We start from the raw sequence: 11,314 nt of genomic DNA, 5'->3' as shown, positions 1-11,314 counted from the left end.
TTGTAGGTCGATAAGCTGCTAAAGTGCAAAAATTATCCTTCTACTGTCGGGGAAAAAAAACAAAGAAGCATTGATCAAATGACATAATATTCGTATTCAATAAAAATGTATTGTATTTAAGAAAGGATCAAAGAAACTTTAAAAGACATGTTCTTCCAATTCAGTTACATTAATGTTGTAATCTAAAAGCCTCGTAGCGATTAACTTCTTGTACCAAACAGCGGACGACCTCGCTGTTCTTTTCTTCTTTTCATCGTTAAAATCCACTTCGAAAAGACCGAATTTGATACTGAAATGAAAACCAAATAGAATTAAAACATGACGATTGGCACAGTCAACATGACCTACTCATACAATCATCATCATCATCATCATCCGCTAGTCGTCCACTGCTAGACGTAACCGTCTTGGTCTCGATGTACGGACTTCCAAACACTGCAATATTGAGCCGCCAGCATCTAACGACTCTCTTTGTCATCGTCATCATCGTCTTTCCGATGCGGATTTGTCTTTATAGCACTTCGACATTATGTACCTACTCATTGCCGCTTCAGCTTCGCAACACATTAAGCTATTGGTGACTTTGGTCCTGAGAGGACTGAGAGACTCCTCAGCCCTGACACCCATAGTTAGCGACCGAGTTTCCGAAAATAGGTCTTACTGACAACACGCACTGTTCGAAGACTTTAGTCTTGCACTTAGGAATTTTAAGCAAAAATATATCGCGAAGATTCCCGAAGGCTGCCTAGCTGCTTCGGCGGTTCACCTCTTGCTCGAAATTGGACCAACCGAACTGGATTATATGTCCTGGGCAATGTATTCGTCTATGATCTCAAGAGCAGCGTTTTCAACTATGACTGGGTGGAGCCTGTCTCTGCCTTACTACTACAACTAAAACCAAATCATGTATCTTCTAAAGATTATCTATGCTATACTCGTCCTTTACTCGTAGTAGATAAGTTAACAAATGGAAAACATTCCTACCTCAGTCCACTGTCCCATTCAAAGTTATCCATCAAACTCCAAGCAGTATACCTGGTGACATTGCAACCGTCTATTTCTATCGCGTCCAATATCGAATCGAGGTATTTGATGTAGTAGGATATCCTCTCAGGGTCTTTCAGTCCCCCGAAAGTCCCGAAACCGTTCTCGGTAATGAATATTGGAGGGTTGTTGCAATTGTCTTTCACCCATTTGAGTGCTTTTCTTATACCGTGGGGTATTACCTGAAAAGATGCTTGAAATAATGAAAGGGTTAACGACTTTTTTGACGCAGTTGGTCGTGCTGTGGTCTCAAGAGAAAGGTACTGGGTCGGGTAAGTTTAGGATTGTTATATTTTCTAAATTTTCTCAGGTGTGGTCTGGTGGGCTTCGGTCGTGGCTAGTTACCACCCTACCGGCAAAGACATACCGAAAAGTAATTTAGCATTCCAGTAAGCACGACGCTGCGTAGAAACTGGCAGAAGAATGGATAAAATAAACTTAACAATCAATCAAATAAATTAGCCATACGCCTTTTGTAGGGAGTTCCGAATATCACGATCCTGAGCCGCTTGCATTACGCGAATCCTTGGGACTGGCTTGATGTGGTGGGGGGTCGTCCAACACTGCGCTCTGTAGTGCGTCGCCATTCCAGCACCTTGGGACCCCAATCTACCCATCGGCTTTTCGAACAAACTTATACAATGAAGATATAGAGAGGGAGCGACGTGCTCTGTCTGTCAGATGCAACATGCTCGCACGTCGGTTTGCAAAGTGCAGCGAACAGGTCAAAGTGACATTGTTTCGAGCATACTGTCTATGCTTCTACTCATGTCAACTTTGGACCAAGTACACCAGACGCGCAAGCAACAACATCAGGGTACAATACAATGATGCGTATCGTATCCTGATGAAGTTGCCGCGGTACTGCAGCGCGTCGGGCATGTTCGCGATGGCCAGAGTACCGGACTTCTTCGCGATCATCCGATCGCGAATCGCAAATTTTTGGTACCGTTTGCGATCCTCGAACAATGAGATTCTCACCACGCTGGCTGAGTGTCTGGACTGCTCAATCTATAAACATTGGCTTTCAGTGCACCAAGAGCCTAATAGAAAGTAGCAGAACATACGAATATGTATAGATAATACCTATACTAGTTAGACAATTAAATTAGTGTAATGTCAATTTTAATTACTATTTTTACTAATTTTGTATTGTTATTATTATTATGTTTGTTTTACACTGGGTTTTTACCTTTAAATAAAAACTATTATTATTATTATTATTATTATTATACCTATTCCAAGAGATTTGATTAAGATTAGCCTAATAACGAACGTTGTTTAGCATATGCTAGTATATATTAAAAAAAAATACTGTAGGTACATTCCCTTAATCCGGCAATTTCTGGTTTTCGGATCGGATTAGTGATTATTTTGTAATAATATCAACGTTTCTTACAGTGACGTGAGGGAGAGCTCCCTTTTCATAATCCAAATAAGTGAAATCTGCACCGATGTCGTCGTCATACGAAGGTATGGGGTTCGATCCTGACTTGTAAGTATCTCGTGTGTAAAACCTTGTAGAGTAATGGTTAAAACCGTAGAAGTCACTGGTACCTTAAACACAAAGAGACAAATTAATAAATTACATCGACATTATCACGAGATGAAGTCTCTACTCCTATTAAAACATTTGAAAACATCAATATTTATCAACATTTTTAAAATGCATAGTTTCATTGATCTTCAGAGTACATGTTTCTATGCTGTACCTATAGACTATAGACCTGTGCTTGCTCTCAAGTTAGAGTAGATGCTACCTAGAAAAGCATGCACTTTTGCTGATTTCCTTTTTCAAAAGTTCGTTGAGATCGCGAAATGACTGTGCTGGTTTCCATCCTTACTCGAATTGATAAAGCATAATTATATGGTTTTCGACACGCATTTTTCAAATCAATAGATACGGTTATTTTTATACAAAAATAATAAACAAACGCTACTTTCCACTGATTAAATTATTGCATTGTATAGAGCCGTGATAGCCCAGCAGATATGACCTCTGCCTCCAATTCCGGAGGGTGTGGGGCATGCACCTCCAACGTTTCAGATGTGTGCGTGTGTGATAAATTAAATATCACGTGTCTCAAACGGTGAAGGAATATAGGTGGATAATGATGATGATGAATGATGATTGCATTGTATGCATCAATCCATTACTTTATCAAGATGCGCCAACCTTTCACGTATTCTATTTCTTCTAGGGTAAATTCAGGCAATCTACTTCTTGAGTACCCTTGCTCAGCACTTTTAGCAGCAACGCGTTTGACAACACGATCTGGGAATCCACCCTTTGAAGAGAATATGGGATGGCTGTACAAGCCGATCTCGAACTGCACAGCGTCTAGTCCTGCTTCGACGTCCTCCGCAGAGTCTGTTACGGCGTCTCGGAAGTCGGAGGCTATTGTAATGCCACAAACGCCTGGAAACGAGAATTTGTATTACCCTTTATTGTAGTTACTTGTACCTACATCAAATTTAAACCAGAAACGGCTTTAAAGATTTAAATATTACTTTATATAATACATTTATGTTTTGGCTACCACCCGTTATTTATAGGCTTTATTAATTTTTTAGATTGCGATTCCTACATTTTAAGGTTAAAATAATTAACATAAATAGTTGACAACATTGTATGTTACACGATTTTGCAAAAAAATGGGTCGAAAAATGCCTGCTGAAAGAAAGTAACGGCGCAATTTGACAAAATTACGCGTTAACAAAATTATTTAATCATCAAAGGTTTTCAGAACAACAAAAAAATTGTTTAGGTATGTGTGCGATTCCTTTCTCTCTAGTAGAGGCATATCTCCTAGTAAACATTTTTGAAGTTGATTTGGAATGGAATACCTTTTTGAACATCCCTGAACTCCTCATCATAGATATGCCAAGCTCTCGCGTGAGCCAAGACGAGATTCTTCGCCGCCAGGTATTCACCAACACCGGAAGCATTCAGTTGCGGGGCCATTCTCTTCCCCCCGTAGCCAAATAATCCAATTTGCTTCGGTTCATTTATCGTTATCCATGTTTTGACACGATCACCAAACAGTTTATATAAAACTCTCGTATAGTCACCGAACCATTCTACGATCAGTGGATTGGCCCAACCGCCTAAGTCTTGAAGGTTCTGCGGCAGATCCCAGTGGTACATTGTGACCACAGGCTCAATGTTTAGAGCAACAAGGTCATTTATAATATTGTTGTAGTATTCATATCCCGTCTCACTGATTTTGTTCGCAAAACCAGTGGGTAAAACCCTAGTCCATGAAATGGAAAATCTGTAGAATTGTACACCAAGGAATTTCAGCATTTCTATATCGCGTTTGTAGAATTCAAAAGATTTGCACGCGTCGTCAGCGTTTGTTCTGTCCTTTATAGACTCCGGGTTGTTGTGGCACATTGTATCCCAGATGTGTGGTGTTTTATCTGTTGAAGAATTCATGTTGCTATTAAATGTACCTAAACTCTAAAAACTATCTAGGGCATGCACTTCCAACTTTTCAGTTGTGTGCATTTTAAGAAATTAAATAAAGGTAAACATCGTGAGGAAACCTGCATACCAGAGAATTTTCTCAATTCTCTGCGTGTGTGAAGTCTGCCAATCCGCATTGGGCCAGCGTGGTGGACTATTGGCCTAACCCCTCTCATTCTGAGAGAAGACTCGAGCTCAGCAGCGAGCCGAATATGGGTTGATAATGGTGATGTATAATAAAATCAGCTATCTTGGCACCCATAACACAAGCTCGAGTGTGTTATTTTGGGGCAAGGTAATATTGTGTGCATGTATTTGTACGTATGTATTTATTTATTTAATTATCTAACAAATATGGTGAGAATGATATGAGTATGTCTCGCGATCTGAAAATAGCAAGATAAGCAGTTATCTGTAACCTAGCCTACAATTTACAGTTTGAAAAGTATTTATGACACAGAACCCTCAAAAGGATTGGTTTGCAATAGATTCTTTTATATATGGCTCTCGCTTGATCACGATCTCATCTGATGATAAGTGTAGATGTGGCCTGAGGTGGAACGTGCTTGCGTAGAAGATGCCTATCTACTCTCATCTTAAAGTTGCCCAGGTAGTTCTAATTGAATTCTTATACGCATGGCTAAGGTATGGAGAGAGTTCCATACCTAGAAAAAAGCTAATTGTATTCTACGAGTTATAGGTATGCCAATGACAGGGATGGGGGAACCTACCTGCAGTGTTCCAAGCTCCTTTTATTTGGTAAGCTGCCGTCGCTACACCTACCTGCAGTGTTCCAAACTCCTTCTATTTGGTAAGCTGCCGTCGCTACACCTACCTGCAGTGTTCCAAGCTCCTTCTATTTGGTAAGCTGCCGTCGCTACACCTACCTGCAGTGTTCCAAGCTCCTTCTATTTGGTAAGCTGCCGTCGCTACACCTACCTGCAGTGTTCCAAACTCCTTCTATTTGGTAAGCTGCCGTCGCTACACCTACCTGCAGTGTTCCAAACTCCTTCTATTTGGTAAGCTGCCGTCGCTACACCTACCTGCAGTGTTCCAAGCTCCTTCTATTTGGTAAGCTGCCGTCGCTACACCTACCTGCAGTGTTCCAAGCTCCTTCTATTTGGTAAGCTGCCGTCGCTACACCCAGCTGCAGTCCTTTAGGAAACGTTCTCATTGTATTCTATTCTCTACAAAAAAACTATTTAAAAATTACAAAAAAAAAATATTTGAGATACTCTTGATAAGTTCTTTCTTTTAAAACATTAAATCGTAGACAGATATGCATTAAACAAAAGACAATCCTAAAATTGTTTTAAAAACGCCATAAACGAACTTTACTGCGCGTAGATTACTGACTGTCTGTCAGTTACAAGCATGTTCCTATGATAAAAATTAATACATAATTAATGTAGTCAGCTAATGAAAAAATATATATTTTATTTAATTAATTAAAAAAAAATGCGGGTTCCAAATTTTTTTTTTATTTTGGGTATTAAATTCTATATTTTATGTTCTTTTAAGATGAAAATAATTTGTTCTGCTTAGTTGACACTACTTTTTTTTTTACTTTTTTTGTACTACGCGCGTTAGAAACCCTAAAAAAAAAAACAAAAAACGCCTTAAATTTAAGACCATGAACGAAATGGCTCAATGAGAGCTCAGGGTCCAGCTCAGAGGATACCGACCCAATTTTTTCTCCATTGAGAGTAATAATTTTGCATCAGTATTGGAAGGGTTTGGAAATGAAGGAATGGAGCAAGAAATATTCATTGAGATCAATTTCATTTATAACCTTTGGTACTTTCTACAATTTGGTGCCTTGTGATTTAAAAAAAACTGGTTTACTGTTTATTAAATTTTCATTTTTATTGTTAGCTTGGTTATTAATCTTTAAGAAAAAAGTATTTTTAGGAAAAATGTTTGTTTATTTAATAATAAATCTCAAATTATGTTAGGAGTTCAATTTTTGCTCAAATAATGTGAAGCTGCAATGTAAATGTTTTTAACTATTAAATAAATATTTTAACTTCTATATTTTGTTTAACAGATACAACAACTAGATATATAAGCGATACATAGTAAAGTTTTTTTTAAACAATAACATACATGAAAATTTTAGTTATTAAACCTATGGGGGCCTGCCAGACCCCTAACTAAAATAGCACGTCGGTACTTAAAGGTTAAAGTTAATGTTGGTTAAATGTTTGTATTTCTCACCTTATATAACGTCTGCACAACCGAGCTAAACTTGTCCAAAGACAAGTTCCTCACGGCGTTATCAGCAGAGGCATAATTAGAGGTAAATAAAACAAGATAACAAATACAGGTAAACGCGGATACTAAGACAGTAATTTCGTTCTGTAAATATTTGTATTTTTCTATACCTTAAGCTATTATGTAATACCACAGAACAGAGATCGCTAATCTTATATCTGTGTGTAATACTAAGATATAGTATAAACTATAATAATAAAAACAAATAAATGAATCTAAACTGATATTATACTAGGTATATAATACACCCAGGACGATAAATATATTGAAACGGGGTGCTTCGGACCGGGGCATGCACCTCCAACATTTCAGTAGTGTGCATCCTAAGAAAATAAATATCACGTGTCTCAAACGGTGAGGGAAAACATCGTGAGGAAACCTGCATACCAGAGAATTTTCTTAATTCTCTGCGTGTGTGAAGTCTGCCAATCCGCATTGGGCCAGCGTGGTGGACTATTGGCCTAACCCCTCTCATTCTGAGTGGAGACTCGAGCTCAGTAATGAGCCGAATATGTGTTCATCTGTTGATGTACTTTCAGACAAATGTTCAACGCCTTCCAACAATACAGGAAAGATTTTTCAAAAATTCGTGTTTTTAAAATTTATGCACCAAATTTCATAAATATAACTTAAAAATATAGGGATTTTCTTGAAAATTTTCAATCCCAATTTCGTTCCGTTCTGTATTCCTACTCGTACATTTTTGCGGCATAAAGTAGGTAGATACGTACTTTGTCCATGTTCTTATGAGCCTTCAGCTCTCCAATTTATTTGTTTAGTTACCAAAAATCATCAAAATCGATTTTAGCCGCGAAATAAACAAACAGACAGTTAGACTTAGGTATACGTAGTGACAATAATAATTCGCCTAACACTCTAGACATCTGTCGAGCGTGTCATCGTCCTGGGGAGTCCCTCAGGCATATTGTGTCCGGGTGTTCTCACCTTGCTAACGGCGAATACTTGCACAGACATAATCAAGTAGCCAAGATAATCCACCAACAAAATGGCCTTATCGATTTTGAGATGCCTTACTATAGGTACGACCCAGCGTCAGTTCTTGAAAATAGCAGTGCATTGCTCTACTGGGACCGAATGATTATCACTGACAGGTATATTGTAGCCAATAGACCTGATATAGTGCTAGTCGATCGGTCAGTGCGTCGTGCAATAATTGTTGATATTACTGTTCCACATGACGATAATCTGGTTAAAGCGGAAAAGGAAAATGTATCAAAATACTTGGATTCACGAGATCGAGAGAGATACTTGGATCTCACGAGATTACCGCCATGTGGAATGTTGAGTCAACTATTATTGTTCCGATAGTTGTTTCAGTCAATGGTCTTATAGCGAAAAGCTTCGACCAACACCTTAAGAAGCTTTCACTTAACTGTTGGATCAAGAGTCGGATACAAAAGGCAGTGATTCTTGAGACGGCGCGTATTGTGAGGAGGTTCCTCACTCAGGAGCCCTGACCGCCGGTTGCTTGGGCACTCAAATGTCCCGCAGCGGGAGGGTTGAATTTTTTTATAAGTTTTTAATAGTGTTTTGTATATTTTATGTATAACATTGTTAAAAATTTAAAAAAAAGGAGAAATAAATAAATGAGAGAAATGAATTCGCCTAACATTGTTAAGGAGCAAAAACGTTATTGTTATATCGCTGAAAATGTTTTGGAAGTGTATGTTCTTTACCAAGTGTTTTTTAACCGATTTTAATAATCCTCTTATTAAAATCAATTCGTCCCACCGTTTCGCCGTGAAAGACGAACAAACAAACAAACAGTTTCACATTTATAATATTACTAGCGGACACCCGCGACTTCGTCCGCCCTTAGACCGACCTCTGTAATCCAGCCCTTACAGCAGTATCGCTGTAAAAATGGAGTAACTTCTCCCGTTCTCCCAACATTTCCCTTCACTGCTCTGCTCCTATTGATCGTAGCGTGATGAAAAGTATACTATAACCTGTCCAGGAGTATGAAGAATAATTGTAACAAGTCGAGTAGTTGTTTCTATAATGAACATACGGACAGATAGACAGACAGACAGACAGACAGACAAAAATTTTACTGATTGCATTTTTGGCATCAGTATCGATCACTAATCATCTGTCCCCCTGATAGTTATTTTGGAATTATATTTCATGTACTGAATAGACCTCTCTACAGATTTATTATAAGTATAAATAACGAGTAAGTACTAAGTATGGATTATTACGAATAACACTCACGAGAGTTTAAATTCTAAAATAAAATATAATTACGCCCTTGAATAAAATGGACGGATATCGCGATGGTTTCTGAAAAGGTTGTGATAAGTTCTTCTCGGTAGACAAGTTTTCAGCTGTCTCTAAGATCTACCCAAAAATGTCGACCATAGGGTTGACCGGACCATAGGGTTTTGTAATAAAGTGCCACATGAAGTTATAAAACCATTATATCTCAATAAGTTATCAAACGCAAGCAATTAACAATCTATATTCGGCTCACTGTTGACCACAAGTCTCCTTCATGAGAGAGATTAGGCCAATAGTCCACCACGCTGGCCCAATGCCGATTGGCAGACTTTACACACGCAGAGAATTAAGATAATTCTCTGGTATGCGGTTTCCTCACGATGTTTTCCCTCACCGTTTGAGACACGTGATATTTAATTTCTTGAAATGCACACAACTGAAAAGTTGAAGGTGCGTGCACCGGGCCGGATTAAACCCACACCCTCCGGAATCGGAGGCAGAGGTCACGTCCACTGGGCTGTCACGGGTCATATCCAGTGAGTAAATATGAGAAATGATACATGCAACTGCTTGCATGTTGCGGTTGTTCCTACCTCAGGGACGTTGCCTCTCTAGTCTATACTCCGTTATATTTTGTTATCTATCAATATAATACTAGCCGACGCGTCGCGGGTTCGCCCGCGTAGATCTAGTTCCCATGAGTAAAATAACTTTTCAAAATCGGTTCAGAGATTACCCCTAAGACTGCCTCTCTAGTGTATACTCCATTATATTTTGTTATCTATCAATATAATACTAGCCGACGCGCCGCGGTTTCGCTCGCGTAGTTCTCGTTCCCATAAGTAAAATAATCTTTCAAAATCGGTTCAGAGATTCACAAAAAGGGAATGCCTCTTCCACAGCAAATACAACATCTGCCCCGGGAACCCATGTACCTTGTACCGTTTCATTGATACCTGTGAGTATCATTCATTATCAACCCATATTTGGCCCACTATGAAGCACGTGTCTCCTTTCAGAATGAGAGGGGTTAGTCCACCACGCTGGCCCAATGCGGATTGGCCGACTTCAGAATTAAGATAATTCTCTGATATGCAGGTTTCCTCACGATGTTTTCCTTCACCGTTTGAGACACGTGATATTTAATTTCTTATTTCTTAAAACTGAAAGTTAGAGGTGTATGCCCCGGACCGAATTCGAACCTATTCCCATGAGTATACGATGAGCCTTCTAATAGTAAAATAATTTATCAAAATCGGTTCAGTTAAGATGTAGTTTCAGAGATTTCGGTACAGAGATGAACCCCTACAACCTCACAAACTACCTCTTTAAAATATTGTTATAGAAATAAATAAAGGCTGAAACTTGAGAACGGCCTGATGCATTTTAATTTAAAAACCAATAAATAAGATATATAGTTTCGTATAATTAAAACTAAAAATGTAATTAAATGAATTTTGGGTTCTTATTTTAATTTTAATATTGTTTGTGTGTTACTTATTTTAATACTGATTTTTGGTTTAGTTTTCTGCTTGTTTAGTTGCAGTTTAGTTGGTCTGATTTTCTGTATTTCTGAATATATATTTCTGAATAATTCAGAAAAAGAAAAAGAAAATGTATATTATAAATGAGTCTCTACCCTAGAGATAAAATGATCTTATTTTTATTTTTCTTTATTTATTTAAGAGGCCAAACGAATATTTCCCAATATCTACCTATTACCCGAGTTGTAGCGAGAACGTACAATTCAGGAGCTTGTGTTCGAACTGTGAAGATTGTTATGCTTGCCAGTGTGCAGACGTACAAGTAGGTACTGATTTTCATAAAAGCGATTATTGACACATGCAGGCCTTACAGTTGTACAAACATACCGACAGCCTCACTGCTGGCCCAATTCCGTATCAAGGCTCGGCCATTGTTGGCTGTAATTTATTTCTTTTCATACCAAACGAATGTGTGCTGCCGGCATTGTTCGTGCTTACTATGTCTACTAGATAACTGTGTCAAGTTATTTTGAAAGACTCAAGACAACAACTGCTTCGATGGACCATTGGTTAGCCTGTGGTATCTTTTTGTGGCGAGGAGGCTGACAGAAGAATTCAGCTTGATTGGGTAGCATTTGGGAAATTGCGTCGGGTCTTTAAATCGTCAATACCCCAAAGCCTAAAGACAAATGCCTGTGATGACGGATGGAGCGGAAACGTGGACACTGACGATTGGCCTTATCCACAAATTTAAAATCGCTCAGCGAGCTATGGAGAGGGCTGTTAGAAGTCTAAAGGATAA

The 11,314-nt window shown here is 38.6% G+C and overlaps 1 protein-coding gene across 5 annotated transcripts; it reads right to left on the bottom strand.

The window, feature by feature from the left end:
• Positions 1-74: 74 nt before the first annotated feature.
• On the bottom strand, positions 75-6,765 carry LOC112054513 (myrosinase 1-like). 5 transcript variants are annotated; one of them, XM_052888980.1, is made up of 7 exons: positions 6,731-6,765; positions 5,609-5,711; positions 3,892-4,467; positions 3,221-3,463; positions 2,444-2,601; positions 985-1,226; positions 75-289 (listed from the first exon to the last, which is right to left on the bottom strand). In XM_052888980.1, exons 2-7 carry the CDS (start codon positions 5,685-5,687, stop codon positions 139-141), a joined length of 1,449 nt encoding a protein of 482 aa, XP_052744940.1. In that variant the 5' UTR covers positions 5,688-5,711; positions 6,731-6,765; the 3' UTR covers positions 75-138. The 5 variants fall into 5 exon arrangements, with proteins under 5 accessions (XP_052744940.1, XP_052744941.1, XP_023950090.2 ...); XM_052888981.1 differs by having other exon boundaries at positions 5,609-5,700; positions 6,731-6,759; XM_024094322.2 differs by having other exon boundaries at positions 5,609-5,668; positions 6,731-6,745.
• Positions 6,766-11,314: the final 4,549 nt, after the last annotated feature.

Source organism: Bicyclus anynana, chromosome 24 (assembly GCF_947172395.1).
Source record: "Bicyclus anynana chromosome 24, ilBicAnyn1.1, whole genome shotgun sequence".
Taxonomy (NCBI): domain Eukaryota; kingdom Metazoa; phylum Arthropoda; class Insecta; order Lepidoptera; family Nymphalidae; genus Bicyclus; species Bicyclus anynana.
The sequence above is the reverse complement of the archived record's forward strand: the minus strand, read 5'-3'. Positions and strand labels throughout refer to the sequence as shown.

What these genes read in the sequence shown, in the direction of transcription:
- LOC112054513 (XM_052888980.1), bottom strand. Translation starts at nt 5,687, where the DNA reads ATGAGAACGTTTCCTAAAGGACTGCAGCTGGGTGTAGCGACGGCAGCT. An exon ending in AGGAGCTTGGAACACTGCAG is followed by an intron (nt 4,468 to 5,608) that starts GTAGGTGTAGCG and finishes ATTCTTCAACAG; the next exon opens with ATAAAACACCACACATCTGG. An exon ending in GAGCTCTCCCTCACGTCACT is followed by an intron (nt 1,227 to 2,443) that starts GTAAGAAACGTT and finishes GCATCTTTTCAG; the next exon opens with GTAATACCCCACGGTATAAG.